General features: G+C 43.5%; 1 protein-coding gene across 2 annotated transcripts in view; it reads left to right on the forward strand.

Moving 5' to 3' along the window:
- The window catches only part of PFKL (phosphofructokinase, liver type), a 184,693-nt gene that overhangs the window by 15,596 nt on the left and 152,890 nt on the right, over positions 1–16,207 (forward strand). Inside the window, exons 1-2 of one of the 2 annotated variants that reach the window (XM_068244842.1) lie at positions 1,523–1,598; positions 1,852–1,907. Coding sequence is in view for 1 of the 2 variants with exons in the window: in XM_068244841.1 (XP_068100942.1) it covers positions 1,525–1,598 (74 nt within the window). In the remaining variant the exon portion in view is untranslated. Of the gene's footprint in view, positions 1–1,522; positions 1,599–1,851; positions 1,908–16,207 lie in introns of those variants that run through there. The other variant, XM_068244841.1, reaches the window with a different exon arrangement.

The raw sequence follows: 16,207 nt of genomic DNA on the forward strand, positions 1-16,207 counted from the left end.
CCTGGCAGTTTCTTGTCTGTGAACCTTGTTGCATTGTGGGAAATAGCTGTTTACAGCTGTTTCCAACTGCTAAAAAAGCATGCAGCAGCTACATCACCTACCAACAGTAAAAATGTCACCATGTACTAAATGTCAGAATGTAAATCAGGGATTTAAAAGATTTTACAATGGGTAAACACTGAGTACATCATTCATACATAATTATTGTAAAAAATGAAGCACTTTTTTATTACAATATTTTCACTGAAGTTCCACTTTTTAAAGAATCTGTATTGTTAAAATCGCACAAAAGTAAACATACCAGTGCGTTAGGGGACATCTCCTATTACCCTCTGTCACAATTTCGCCGCTCCTCGAACCATTAACCTGCTGAGCGGTCTGGACGAGCTCAGCTCGTCCAGTACCGCCGGAGCCTGCCGCTCAGGCCCTGCTGGGCCGATTTGGCTCAAATAAAAAGCAGCACACGCAGCCGGCACTTTGCCAGCCGCGTGTGCTGCCTGATCGCCGCCGCTCTGCGGCGATCCGCCGCGAGCAGCGGCGAAAGAGGGTCCCCCCAGCCGCCTGAGCCCAGCGTAGCCGGAACAAGAAGTTCCGGCCAGCGCTAAGGGCTGGATCGGAGGCGGCTGACGTCAGGACGTCGGCTGACGTCCATGACGTCACTCCGCTCGTCGCTATGGCGACGATGTAAGCAAAACAAGGAAGGCTGCTCATTGCGGCCTTCCTTGTTTATTCTGGGCGCCGGAGGCGATCGGAAGAACGCCTCCGGAGCGCCCTCTAGTGGGCTTTCATGCAGCCAACTTTCAGTTGGCTGCATGAAATAGTTTTTTTTTTATTAAAAAAAAACCCTCCCGCAGCCTCCCTGGCGATCTTATCAGAACGCCAGGGTGGTTAAAAGTGGTTAAAAACAGTTTTAAAAAGTTTGTTTATAAACAAACAAAATGGCCATCAAAACAGGAAGTAGGTTGATGTACAGTATGTCCACACATAGAAAATACATCCATACACAAGCAGGCTGTATACAGCCTTCCTTTTTAATCTCAAGAGATCATTTGTGTGTTTCTTTCCCCCTGCAGCTATCCTCCACTGAAGTGTCAGGCTGTTTCTTCCTGCAGTGTGCAGACAGCTCTGCCTGTATGTAATTCCTCAGTATGTGAAAGCCCAGCCAGCTCAGAGGAGGATTTATCCAGCTTGTAAAAGATAAGAGAGAAGAGAGAAGCTGCCCTTATCTAAATAATACACAGGCAGTGTGCAGAGAGGGGCCTGGAAGGGGGAGATGCATCACAGAACCACAACACTGAAGAACTTGGCAGCCTTCCAGACACAGGCTGACAAGTCTGACAAGAGAGAGATAAGTTGATTTATTACAGAGATGGTGATAGTAGAACGTGCTGCAGTAAGCCAGAACACATTAGAATAGCTTTTGGAACTTGTAGGATGATAAAAAAACAGGATGCAATTTTTGTTACGGAGTCTTAAACTATCTATATAACTGATATATTTTAACTGTGTTCTTTTCCATTTTAGGAATGAATGCTGCTGTTCGTGCTGTTACTCGCATGGGTATTTATGTTGGAGCTAAAGTTTATCATGTCTATGAGGTATTTTTTTATTTATTGTAGTAACAATATCTTCGCTTGTTGTTTAATTGCAAAGTTAAATTACACTATAAGGCATTTTTTTTATATTAAAGTGACTCTATATTGAGAGGCATATGTAGGCTGTCATATTTATTTTTTTAACAATAAAAAAACCCCAAAAACTCATTTTTGTTTACTGTTAAACAATGACATCTTATTAGGATTGGTACTTTATGTATTCATGTCTATTTCATCATGTCACATGTCGCTTCAGATATGCTTCAAAGCCACTGACCCGAAGAAAGTTTGCAGATCAGGTGCTCTGACTACGTAAGTATGGCTACATAAGCGCCATGCTTGTTTCAGGTGTGTGATTCAGACACTGCTGAATCCAAAAGATGAGAAAAACAGACAAGTAGCATTGTTTGAAGGGTAATCAGTTTGGCAGTTTCCATCTCTCTCACTACAGGTTTACTTAAAGGACAACTGAAGTGAGAAGAATATGGAGGCTGCCATATGTATTTCCTTGTAAACAATACCAGTTGCATGGCAGCCTTGCTGATCTATTTGGCTGCAGTAGTGTCTGAATCATTCCAGAAACAAGCATGCAGCTAATCTTGTCAGATCTGACAATAATGTCAGAAATGCCTGATCTGCTGCATGCTTGTCTATGGCTAAACATATTAGAGGCAGAGGGTCAATAGGATAGCCAGGCAACTGGTATTGCTTAAAAATAAATAAATATGTCAGCCTGCATATCCCTCTTGCTTTAGTTGTCCTTTAAAGGAAATGTCAGGCAAATTAAGGTAATCAAGCTCTACTTACCTGGGACTTCTTGCAGCCGACATGCCCCTTGTCGCAGCTTCGCTCCCAGCCGCAGGCCCAGGGTCCCCGCCAGTGCAGAGGCCGACTCCGCGAGGTCATCCTATACTGCCCTTGCGTGAGCACCACTGTCAATCGCTTGCACGTGGGCTGGAGTGTTCTGCGCAGGCGGTTGGGAGTGGAGCTGCGATGAGGGACATGTTGGCTGCAAGGGGCTGGAGGAAGTCCCAGGTAAGTAGAGCTTGATTACCGTAATTTGCCTGACATTTCCTTTAATGTGTACCATAAGGGTGGGTGCTTACATGCGATTGCTCTCAATTTTTGATTTTGCAACTTAAAAGAGGAGCTATTTATAGGAAAGCGATTTTGGGCTCTGCTTTCACCTAATTAATCGCTCTGAAAATGCTGCAAGCAGGGAGATGCAGGGCGATTTCGACAAATTACAATTGCTCCTGTGGGCTCACCTTAATTTTCATTAGCCTAGTGTTTTAGAATCCGTGGCAATTCAAACATGCAGCTAAAATCATTCTGGTGGGCCATAGCCCTTACAACTTTTTTTTTTTTCTTTAACATAAGTTATTTGAGCCTTCTCTTAGTAATGATTTCTTACATACCCTTTGGTTTGTCTTGGTGATGTCTCATTTCTTTTAACCTGTCTCACGGTCCTGCCATGGTGATTTTTTTTGTTCTCCGTCGGCAGCAGCAGTAGCTGGGTCTCTAAAATGCCCCCCATCCTACTGTATAAAGTTTTATCTCAAAGATATAATGTATATGTAGGATCTAATTGTAAGCTTACAAGGGCAGGAACTTCCCCACTGCATCTCATGTTTTTCTATTTTATGAAATGAACATGTACCAGCATTGGTCATGTTTTCAAACTACACTACAGTTGTATATATTTGTACTGGTGTTCTGATTTTACAGCGTGTTCAACTGGTCATGTATATATGCTCCACATTATTGTCTGTCATGTACTATGTACAACGCTATGGATAATTTTGGTGCTATATAAGATCCGGGCACTTCTTCTAGTGATGTCAGTCGGCTGCATAGCTACACTGCTCTCTAGCATTTTTACTTTCAAGAAGAAGCTCTTCTCTTCTGCATTCATAGATAAAAGAAAGATCACACAGCTTAATGAGGCTCGGTTCCCAATTATGCTGGACCACGTGCACCCAGGGGGATCAGACAGTGTAGTATTTGCTCTGATGGTCCGCTGTGGTTTGGCTGGAGCCAAGGGGCAAATGCGTTACTACTATTGTCTGTATCGTGAATGCATCCGCCTGCACGGGTTTATCCCAGACTGCACAGTAGTGTGATCCGCTTACCACAACAGATCCCACAGATCTGGTGCAGAGTGAGCGGTGAATGGACAAAAAAATGTCCATTCTCAGGTCAAGTGGGAACACGGCCTGATTGATACGCCTGCAGGGGCAAGTTTGGACTTAGGGCCCGTTCCCACTTGTGTAGTGCGAATTCGTATGCGAATTTTACCGCATATCCGCATACGTTTTTGCGTATGTTAGTAAGAATGTGAATTTAACCATGTCAGTGCATGTGTGCTCTTACATTGATCTTGTGCGAAAATGTACGTGAATTTGCATAGTGAAAACGCACGCGAATTTTCTATTAATTTCCTGCACAGAAAAACGCTCTGTTTTCCTGACAAGTGGAAACAGGCCAATTAACTTGTATTGGTTATGCGAATCTACGTGCAGAAAACGCATGCTGATTCGCGATAGTGGAAATGAGCCCTTTAGGTGTCTACATGCTCACAATCCGTTTCTCCTCTATTTGCGTTACACGCCAGGATTGAACTTGAGCATTCCTGAGTAATTTTTGGTCAAGATATTGAACAACAGTAATCAGGTATACCTATTTTTTGTATGATCAAGCCAGCAGGAGTGTGAGATAGACCATAGCCACAGCAGCATGTGAGCAACAGATACCTTGCTTTATACTATTTCAAGATCAATTGATCTACGACAAGATTGCTAAAATATTGTGTAATATCTGATGGTACAAGATAGTAGAACAGGTAAATAATTCCATAACAGGTATTGTTTACCTGTTCCTCAGAGCAATTGCTTTTTGACAAATTAGCTATATGACAAATATTGTCACAACTCTTAATTTGCTTGTTTATTTGCCTTCTTATTTTATAATATGTTCTCCTCAATACCTGCTTTTGAAACGCGCACAAAGATAGCAAAGACATACATTCTCTTAAAGCAGGATTTAATTCTATAAATTACATACACGCAGTTGTATTAGAAAAATAATTAGACCAGGACCGGCGGCAGGGAACAGAGGATCGTAGGACAGCGCGGGACATGACAGCTGCAGGGGACCGATAGAAGCCCCAGGTAAATGTCAGTTTTTTGTTTTTTAAACCCTCCACAGAACCCCTTTAAATGCCAACTGAAGTGAGACGTACAGGGGTTGGACAAAATAATGGAAACACCTAACATTTTGGCATCAGAATCTTTGAACATGTTTTAACCATTTACCGGCAACCTAGCGTATTAAAACGTCATGCTTTTGCCTGTTAATGGCAACATGACGTTTTAATATGTTGCACGTTCCCGCCGCCGCACCGCACGTGTGCGCGCCGCTACCGCCGCCGTTTCCGTCGGGTTCCCGTGCTGGGTGATTGGGGAAGAGGACCGAGAGGTCCTCTACCCAATCGCACTGCCTGGAGTGAATGAACGCGACCGCGAACAGCGGCCGCGTCCATTCATAAAACAGGAAACTGTTTAATAAAGAGTGTAAAAAAAAAAAAGTGATCACTTCCTATATGGGAGTGTTCACTAGCGCCATCTTGTGGCCAAAAAGTATATTACACATACAAAGCACATACATACGCAAGTACATACACACTATTAATAAAATTACACTTACAACCCCTCCCCCCCCCCCCCCCCCAAAAAAAAAAAACACTTGTAAAAAAAAAAAATCAGCTTAAAATAAATAAATAAATAGTTGCCTTAGGGACTCAGCTTTTTAATCTATATTTTATGGGGGAAAATTATTTTAATTTATTATATACGGGCAAAAAAATAAATAAACAGAAAAATAACACCTATATTTCAAAATAATATATTATCGCGATACATTGTGATAAGGACATAATTTAAACGGTTTAATGAACGGGACAACTGGGCAAATAAAATGTGTTTATTTTATCCACAGGAGAATGTTTAATTTTAAAACTAATGGCTGAAAACTGAGAAATCATTTTTTTTTTTCATTTTTTTGTTTTTTTTCCCATTAAAACGCATTTAGAATAAAAAAATTCTTAGCAAAATGTACTACCCGCAGAAAGCCTAATTGGTGGCGAAAAAAACGAGATATAGATCATTTTCTTGTGATAAGTAGTAATAAAGTTATTAGGGAATAAAAGGGAGGAGCACTGACAAGTGAAAATTGCTCTGGTCCTTTAGAGTAAAAACCCTTGGGGGTGAACTGGTTAAGAAATCAAAACTTGACATATGTTAATTTTTTTTGTTTATTTTCATTTGATATGTTTAATTAAAATGTTTTTTTTTACAGATATTTAAACCAAAGTTGGTTATAATTTATAAAAATGGCAGATCTCTCAGACTTTCTAAGAGGCCAAATTGTTGGTGCTTTTATGGCAGGCGCTACTGTAACAGAAACTGCCCCAATGCTTGGCATTGCAAGAGGTATTGTCTCAAAATAATGACTGCCTTTGAAAGAGAAGGAAAATTGTCCTCAGCAAAGCACAGTTGTGGCAAAAGTCAAAGTTGTCTGAGAGAGACCGTCGGACTCTAAATCGAATTGTTAGAAAAGCTCGCAAGACCACGACTCCTAAAATCACTGCAGAGCTGAATGAACACCTGCAGAACCCAGAATTGGTCCCTCGAGCAGTGGAAATATGTGATTTTTCTCTTAAGAATCTTCGTTTACCTTATTTCCGACCTCCGGATGAGTGTGCGTTTGGAGAGAACCGAAAGAAGCATTTCATCCAGACTGCCTTCTCCCAACCGTAAAACATGGCGGGGGTTCTGTGATGATCTGGGCTGCTATTTGTTGTAAAGCTGCCGGGCCAATGATTTCCCTTCATGGAAGAATTAACAGCCGAGACTATTTAGGAATTCGGGGCGAAAAAGTTCATCCTATGGTTCAAGAACTGTTTCCGGAGGGGAATGCCATCTTTCAAGATGATAATGTCCCAATCCATACAGCTAAAATTGTTAAAGAATGGCACAAAGAACATTCTAATGAAGTTGAGCATCTCATCTGGCCACCACAATCCCTAGACCTCAACATTATTGAGCATTTATGGTCGTTATTAGAGATTAAAGTAAGAAGTCTATTTCTGCCGCCATCGTCTCTAAAATAACTGGAGGGTGTTTTAACTGAACTCCTTTAGAAACAATTCACAGTTTGTATGAATCAATACCTTGGAGAATTGAGGCTGTGATTGCCACAAAAGGTGGACCTACACCATATTAAAATATATTTTGTTGATTTTCAAGGTGTTTCCATTATTTTGTCCAACCCCTGTATATTGAGTCTGCCATATTAATTTCCTTTTAGGCCTCGTTTCCACCATAGCGAATCCGCATGCGGCGACGAGATGCGGATTCGCTTGTTACACTGAAGTGGCCGGGGCTGTTTCCACATGTGCGGCGTGCGGGAGCGATTTGGCAGCGGGCCAAATCTGCACGACGGGACCCACCGAATTCGCCTGCGTCGGGAATCCGTGCGAATCGCCGCTAATGTTTTTAATAGTAAAAACGCATGCCGTTTTTACATGCGTTTTTACCCGCGATTTCGCGTGCGATTTCGCACCTTTTTCAATGTTATTTTGCCCTGGCAGTGTCATGGTTAATTTCGCATGGCACCCTGCCATGCGAAATCGCACGCGAAATCGCGGGTAAAAACGCATGCGGAAACGCATCCGCATGCGTTTTTACAAGCGTCGGAATGCCGGCGAAATCGCGTCGCAACAGTGGAAACAAGCCCTTAGACAATATCAGTTGCCTGGCAGCTCTGCTGATCTGTTTGGCTGCAGTAGTGTCTGAATAACGCCAGAAACAAGCATGCAGGTAATCTTGTCAGATATGACAATAATGTCTAATGCTGGGAATACACAGTACGCTTTTTGAGACATTTAGATGGCTCGATTGATATCTTGATAATTTACGACATGGCCGATCTCCCGCCCTATCGATTTCGCATAGGGAACAATAGGAAAAGATAAGAAAAACGGAAGATAAGAGAATCGAGCGGGGAATCGATCGGCCGGCAGAATCGAACCCCAAAAACGCACCGTGTATTCCCAGCATAACACCTTATCTGCATATGCTTGTTCAGGGTCTATGGCTAAAAGTATTAGAGGCACAGTATCAGCAGGATAGCCAGGCAACTGGTATTGCTACAAAGGAAATAAATATGGCAGCCTGCATAGCCCTCTTGCTGCAGTTGTAATCTAAAACGTAGCAATCTAAGCTTAAAGGACATTTTTAGATCTGTGCTTGTAGATTGGCTCTAATCTGAAAGTCATTTCAAGCGGCTCAATTTACAGGTAATTTGAGTGTTTTGGTTTTACACTGATATTGTTCAAAAGCAAGCTGTAATTTGCTTTGTGCAAGAATACTGTTGGTCTTCTGGAATATACCCCATTACAGGTATCCTCAACATTTGTCAAAGACAAACATACACTGTTTTTTTGTAATGTTACTGCTCTTGTGAAGGCTAAAGGTCCATATCCACGGCAGAGGTGCTTTGTTCTTCACCAACAATCGTTTCGCATGATATTGTGTTACAAAAATTTGTTAAACGATGGTTAAAAATTGCCAATAGACTGCGATAATTGTTCATTTTGAAAGACCGTCATATCGGCAATGATCGTTCAATCTTTCGATAGTCAATGTACTATAGCGGAAGAATAATTTGGTTTGAACCATCACTCCCACAACCGTTCACATCCCATCCGCTTTCTGCCAATTGCGATCTTGAAAGATATATCGGGAAATGATAGTTTCTTGCCGGAGCTCCACAATGTAATCTTCTTGTGGGTACTTAGCTTAAGCTGTAGTTTAACTTCCCTGATATTTTCATTGGAGAATAGATAGACTGGTACAAGTGAGCAGTTCTTGCCTGCAGATTGCTCCAGGTACTTCCTGATAATGAAACTTTTAGGAGTGACATCTCCTGCTGGTTATGGAATTTTATATAGTCAGTCACTGCCCTGGCTTTCTCAGTGCTTACATGAAAAAAGGGTGCAGGGGATTGCCGTTAGTAGAATTACCAACATTCTTCTACTTAATTCCAATAGTAAAATATCAGTAATCTTTACCGATATTTTTCGCGTCTCAACCTAACCCTGCTCTCACACAGAACCCTCCCTCTACCGATGCCTAACCCTAAGACCTTCCTTTACCAATGTCTAACCTTTAGACCTCTCTCTGCCTATGCCTAACATTTAAAGCCCTTCCTCCTCCCCCCCCCCCCCCCCCCCATACTTGACCACACAACCTTAACCCACCCTCGCCACAATGCCACGATTTGCAGCAAAGGAGGTCAATTCTGTATCCTGGGGGTGCCCGATAGCAGGCACCGCCATCCACCTAAATTTCCCTTTTTTTGCCACAAATTGCAGCTTTTATAATATTAGTCTATGGCGGCGCGCTTTTTTCCATAAGGGCTTCTGCACTCCTTTTTCCTGATTCACTCCCAGTGTCTCAGTATTGTATTAATTTTTCTTTTACTTAAAGGACAACTGTAATGAGAGGTATGTGGATTATGCCATATGTATTTCCTTTTTAAAGCAGGAGGATTAGCCATACTATCCCAGGGAAAAAAAAGCATATATAAGTAGATAAATACTTGATCTACTTACATAACACATGTATTGTACTGTCCACCTTTTGATTTCAGTGAATTGTATATAGTAAATGAAGAGAATTCTGTTCCTGGTGGGGACCATGTCTTTTTCTCACAGTTTGAGGCTAAATACTGATGTCATTTCTTCCCTTAACTTTTTTTTTCCCTCCAATCCTGAGTCACCTCAGCCTTGCTTGTAAACACAAGTGAGCAGAGGATCATGTTTCAGCTAGGCAGGGAAATAAAGGGAAGAGGAGTAATATAGTATAGATAAAAAGAACCACCAGCATTCAACTGAATGACAATGGCTATTAAAGGGCCAGTGCTCCTATGGTTTGCAGTTATCATGTACCTTAAGAGCAGAAAAAAAAATTGAATGCAGCATCAGCATTTTTATTACTTTAACCACTTGCCGACCGCCAACTTCATATTGGCGGCGGCAAAGTGGCAGCCCCAGGACCACGTAACACAGAATGGCGTCAGGTCCTGGGGCACTGTTTTGCCGGGGATCGCGCGCGCATCCCCCGGCAATAGGCTCCGCCCACCCGCGACGTCAACCCGCCGGCCAATCGGAAGCGTCGGCGGGTTGTTAACCCGACGATCGCCGGATAGGAAGCGTATAATACGCTTTGTAATGTTTACAAAGTGTATTATACAGGCTGCCTCCTGCCCTGGTGGTCCCAGTGTCCGAGGGACCACCAGGGCAGGCTGCAGCCACCCTAGTCTGCACCCAAACACACTGATCTGCCCCCCCTGCCCACCCCCCAGACCACTGTTTGCACACAATCACCCCCCTAATCACCCATCAATCACTTCCTGTCACTATCTGTCAACGCTATTTTTTTTTTAGTCCCTAAACTGCCCCCTGGGTACTCCTGATCACCCCCCCACCCCTCAGATTCTCCCCAGACCCCGCCCCCCCCCCCTGTGTACTGTATGCATCTATCCCCCCTGATCACCTGTCAATCACCTGTCAATCACCCCCTGTCACTGCCACCCATCAATCAGCTCCTAACCTGCCCCTTGCGGGCAATCTGATCACCCACCCACACCAATAGATCGCCCGCAGATCCGACGTCAGATCACCTCCCAAGTGCAGTGTTTACATCTGTTCTCTCCTGTAAACACCCACTAATTACCCATCAATCACCCCCTATCACCACCTGTCACTGTTACCCATCAGATTAGACCCTAATCTGCCCCTTGCGGGCACCCAATCACCCGCCCCACACGCTCAGATTGCCCTCAGACCCCCCCTTATCAATTCGCCAGAGCAATATTTACATCTGTTCTTCCCTGTAATAACCCACTGATCACCTGTCAATCACCCATCAATCACCCCCTGTCACTGCCACCCATCAATCACTACCTGTCACTGCCACCCATCAATCAGCCCCTAACCTGCCCCTTGCGGGCAATCTGATCACCCACCCACACCATCAGATTGCCCCAGACCTACCCTCAGATCACCTCCAAAGTGCATTGTTTACATCTGTTCTGCCATCTAATCACCCACTGATCACCCATCAATCAGCCCCTGTCACTGCTACCCATCAGATTAGACCCTTATATGCCCCTAGGGCACCCAATCACCCGCCCACACCCTCAGACTGCCCTCAGACCCCAGCCCTGATCACCTCGCCAGTGCATTGCTTGCATCTATTCCCCCCACTAATCACACCTTGAGACACCCATCAATCACCTCCTGTCACCCCCTAACACACCTACCCATCAAATCAGGCCCTAATTTGCCCCGTGTGGGCTCCTGATCACTCGGCCAAACCCTCAGATCCCCCTCAGACCCCCTTCCGATCACCTCCCCAGTGCATTGATTGCATCTATTTTCCCCTCTAACCACCCCCTGAGACACCCATTAATCACCTCCTGTCACCCCCCCCTAGCACTCCTATCCATCAGATCAGGCCCAATACAACCTGTCATGTAAGAGGCCACCCTGCTTATGACCGGTTCCACAAAATTCGCCCCCTCATACACCACCTGCCATCAAAATTTGCAGATGCTTATACCCCTGAACAGTCATTTTGAGACATTTGATTTCCAGACTACTCACGGTTTTGGGCCCGTAAAATGCCAGGGCAGTATAGGAACTCCACAAGTGACCCCTTTTTAGAAAAAAGACACCACAAGGTATTCTGTTAGGTGTATGAAGCGTTCATAGAAGATTTTATTTTTTGTCAAAAGTTAGCGGAAATTGATTTTTATTGTTTTTTCACAATTTTAATTTTTCACTAACTTATGACAAAAAATAAGATCTTCTATGAACTCACCATACACCTAACGGAATACCTTGGGGTGTCTTCTTTCTAAAATGGGGTCACTTGTGGCGTTCCTATACTGCCCTGGCATTTTAGGGTCCCTAAACCGTGAGGAGTAGTCTAGAAAACAAATGCCTCAAAATGACCTGTGAATAGGACGTAGGGCCCCTTAGCGCACCTAGGCTGCAAAAAAGTGTCACACATGTCATATCGCCGTACTCAGGAGAAGTAGTATAATGTGTTTTGGGGTGTATTTTTACACATACCCATGCTGGGTGGGAGAAATATCTCTGTAAATGGACAATTGTGTGTAAAAAAAAAATCTAATATATGTCATTTTCAGAGATATTTCTCCCACCCAGCATGGGTATATGTAAAAATACACCACAAAACACATTATACTACTTCTTCTGAGCACGACAGTACCACATGTGGGGCACTTTTTTGCAGCCGAACTGCGCTAAAGGGCCCAAAGTCCAATGAGTACCTTTAGGATTTCACAGGTCATTTTGCGACATTTGGGTTCAAGACTACTCCTCACGGTTTAGGGCCCCTAAAATGCCAGGGCAGTATAGGAACCCCACAAGTGACCCCATTTTAGAAAGAAGACACCCCAAGGTATTCTGTTAGGTGTATGACGAGTTCATAGAAGATTTTATTTTTTGTCACAAGTTAGCGGAAATTGATTTGTATTGGTTTTTATTTCACAAAGTGTCAATTTCCACCAACTTGTGACAAAATAAAATCTTCTATGAACTCACCATACTTCTAACAGAATACCTTGGGGTGTCTTCTTTCTAAAATGGGGTCACTTGTGGGGTTCCTATACTGCCCTGGCATTTTAGGGGCCCTAAACCGTGAGGAGTAGTCTAGAATCCAAATGCCTCAAAATGACCTGTGACTAGGTCCCTTAGCGCACCTAGGTTGCAAAAAAGTGCCACACATGTGGTATTGCCGTACTCAGGAGAAGTAGTATAATGTGTTTTGGGGTGTATTTTTACACATACCCATGCTGGGTGGGAGAAATATCTCTGTAAATGACAATTTTTTGATTTATTTTACACACAATTGTCCATTTACAAAGACAAAGATTCTCCTGAGTACGGCAATACCACGTGTGGCACTTTTTTGCAGCCTAACTGCGCTAAGGGGCCCAACGTCCAATGAGCACCTTTAGGCTTTACAGGGGTGCTTACAATTTAGCACCCCCCAAAATGCCAGGACAGTAAACACACCCCACAAATGACCCCATTTTGGAAAGTAGACCCTTCAAGGTATTCAGAGAGGAGCATAGTGAGTCCGTGGCAGATTTCATTTTTTTTTTGTCGCAAGTTAGAAGAAATGGAAACTCCTTTTTTTTTTTCCTTTTTTTTTTTGTCACAAAGTGTCATTTTCCGCTAACTTGTGACAAAAAATAAAATCTTCTATGAACTCACCATGCCTCTCAGTGAATACTTTGGGATGTCTTCTTTCCAAAATGGGGTCATTTGGGGGGTATTTATACTATCCTGGAATTTTAGCACCTCATGAAACATGACAGGTGCTCAAAAAATTTGGAGATGCTTCAAAATGGGAAAATTCACTTTTTGCACCATAGTTTGTAAACGCTATAACTTTTACCCAAACCAATAAATATACACTGAATGGTTTTTTTTATCAAAGACATGTAGCAGAATAACTTTCGCGCTCAAATGTATAGGAAATTTTACTTTATTTGAAAAATGTCAGCACAGAAAGTTAGTCATTTTTTTGACAAAATTCATGTCTTTTTTGATGAATATAATAAAAAGTAAAACTCGCAGCAGCAATCAAATAGCACCAAAAGAAAGCTGTATTAGTGACAAGAAAAGGAGGTAAAATTCATTTAGGTGGTAGGTTGTATGACCGAGCAATAAACCGTTAAAGCTGCAGTGGTCTGAATGGAAAAAAAGGCTCTGGTCCTTAAGGGGTTTTATGACTGCAGTCCTTAAGTGGTTAATACACTCCGACCAATTGCGGTTGAAATTTGATTTTTATGGTGACAATCGTGCTTTAAGCAACACCAGTTGCCTAGCAGCCCTGCTGATCCTCTGCCTCTAAATACTTTCAGCCATAGACCCTGAACAAGCATTTTGCAGATCAGGGGTTTCTGACATTGTCAGATCTGATAAGATTATCTGCTTGCTTGTTTCTGGTGTGATTCAGACACTGCTGCAGCCAAATAGATCAGCAGGGCTGCCAGGCAACTAGTATTGTTTAAAAGGAAATGAATTTCAGCTTCCATATCCCTTTCACTTAAGTTGCCCTTAAAGCGTCAATAGTTCTTTGTTTATTTTCAGCAGCTGTATTTCCCAAACCTTTCTTCAGGTATAAAGCGGTAAAAGCTTCTGGATTTCAGGAAAGTAGTTAAATTGCTCTGCTGTGAACCTTATCGCTGTGGCTATCAGGGCTGTGGAGTCGGTCCAAAAATCCACCGACTCCGACTCCTCAGTTTAGGATTCCACCGACTCCGACTCCTCTAATTTGCATATTACAATTTTGTTGATTAAAAGCATGTAACATGAAATTCGTCTCTTAACTGCCAACGCTTAGGAATTTTACAAGACAACTGAAGTGAGAAGGATATGGAGACTACTATATTTATTCCCTTTAGACTAAAACTAGTAACTTGTAAAAGGTACAAACCGGAACAAAGAACATCTATCAGGCCCTAGGCAATGTAAGTGTGGGTACATGTAAGAATGATGTGCAGGTACTCTGCAGGGGAATGAGGAGATTGTAAACAGACAACACCTCTGTGTTCAATGTGCACAGCATTCTCAGTGGATTCCCTGCAGCTCTGTGGGGAGTGCATATGTAGAGTATAGTACTACTGTGTAACAAAGTAAACAGATGAAATTAAAGTTTTATACATACCTGGGGCTTCCTCCAGCCGCCTTCAGGATAATCAGTCCCTCGTTGTCCTCCTCCACCACCTGGATCTTCTGCTATGAGTCCAGGTACTTGAGGCAGTCGGGCGTAGTGCGCATGTACACACTCCGCCGCCAGGAGCAATACTACACCTGTGCAGCACTATTGCGCAGGTGCAGAATGTTCCTGGCTGTGGGAGCGGCATGCGGCCGGACAGCGCTGACTGGCTGAATTACCAGGACTCATAGCAGAAGATCCGGGTAGTGGAGGACAGCGAGGGACTGATTAGCCTGAAGGGGGCTGGAGGAAGCCCCAGGTATGTATAAAACTTTACTTTTCATCCGTCTCAGTTACCCTTTAATTTGTAGTCACCAAACCAAATTTTAACAACATATCAAATTATTTGATTTCATCAGCAAAGGGAGTGCATACATTTGCATAAATCAGCATCAATGCAGAATTATTTCCATCTCATTGACCATCTCTATTAGTGACACAGCTACACATCAGGCTTTATTCTTACAGCATAGATGTTATTTAGTATATATGTTACGGCCAGAACCCGAAGTTTGGCCACTTCTAGTTCTGGCCGGCCACTTCGGGTTCTGACCGGCCAATTTGCGAAGTGGCTGCTGCGCTGCGGCCAATGTTAGAAATGGATTGTTTACTCTGATATTAATGTATCTTCTGGCCGCAGCGCAGCGGCCAAACGTATAACCACTTAGTTAATTTGTTGCAATTAAGCCGGCGGCAATGTAACAATTCAAGCCGCCGGCTTTTTATCTGCCTCTCTCTCTCTCTCTCCTCTTATGGCCAGCCGGCGGGGGGACACGCGTGTCCCCGAGAGTCGTTCGTCGCAGCAGGGGCAGCAGAGCGGGGAGGCTGCAGACATTGCTTCTGCCAGCATCCGCTCTGCAAGAACGGCAGGCTTCCCTGCCGCGACGAACGACTCCGGGGGGGGGGGGACACTCGTGTCCCCGCCGGCTGCCCATAGGAGAGCGAGGGAGGCGGGGGGAGAAGGAGAGAGAGGCAGATAAAAAGCCAGCGGCTGGAATTGTTACATTGCCGCCGGCTTAATTGCAACAAATTAACTAAGTGGTTATACGTTTGGCCGCTGCGCTGCGGCCAGAAGATACATTAATATTAGAGTAAACAATCCATTTCTAACATTGGCCGCAGCGCAGCGGCCACTTCGCAAATTGGCCGGCCAGAACCCGAAGTGGCCGGCCAGAACTAGAAGTGGCCAAACTTCGGGTTCTGGCCGTAACATATATAAGAGATTCCTGTGTACACATCATGTATACAGTCACAATCAGATATGTATATCTGACCTTAAAAATACGGGGACTGCTTTATTGAAGCAGCACTAGTAACTCATTTTGATTGGTTTATTTCATTTTTGTGGACTAAGCACAGCTATTACTGTGTATATACTGTATATATACATTATTTTTAATGACTATTATCTGAGAAATAGAACATTTTATCATATTTTCTATTTTAATTACAGTTACAAATTCATTAGGAGTCGGAGTCGGTGCATTTTTTCCCGACTCCGACTCCAGGCACCCAAAATTGCCCGACTCCGACTCCACAGCCCTGGTGGCTATGCATGCACTGCATTGAGTCACAGCTGAGCGCTACTGCACTCAGATGTGGCGGGGTTTCTGGTTGCCAGGTAACCGCACCGCGTGTCAAACAATGGCACATGGTGTTATGAACAGCAACATTTGGCTGCATTACATTGCAACATTCATGCCAACAAGAGCATAGTTCAGCCTCCAATGT

Source organism: Hyperolius riggenbachi, chromosome 7 (genome assembly GCF_040937935.1).
Source record: "Hyperolius riggenbachi isolate aHypRig1 chromosome 7, aHypRig1.pri, whole genome shotgun sequence".
NCBI classification, from domain to species: domain Eukaryota; kingdom Metazoa; phylum Chordata; class Amphibia; order Anura; family Hyperoliidae; genus Hyperolius; species Hyperolius riggenbachi.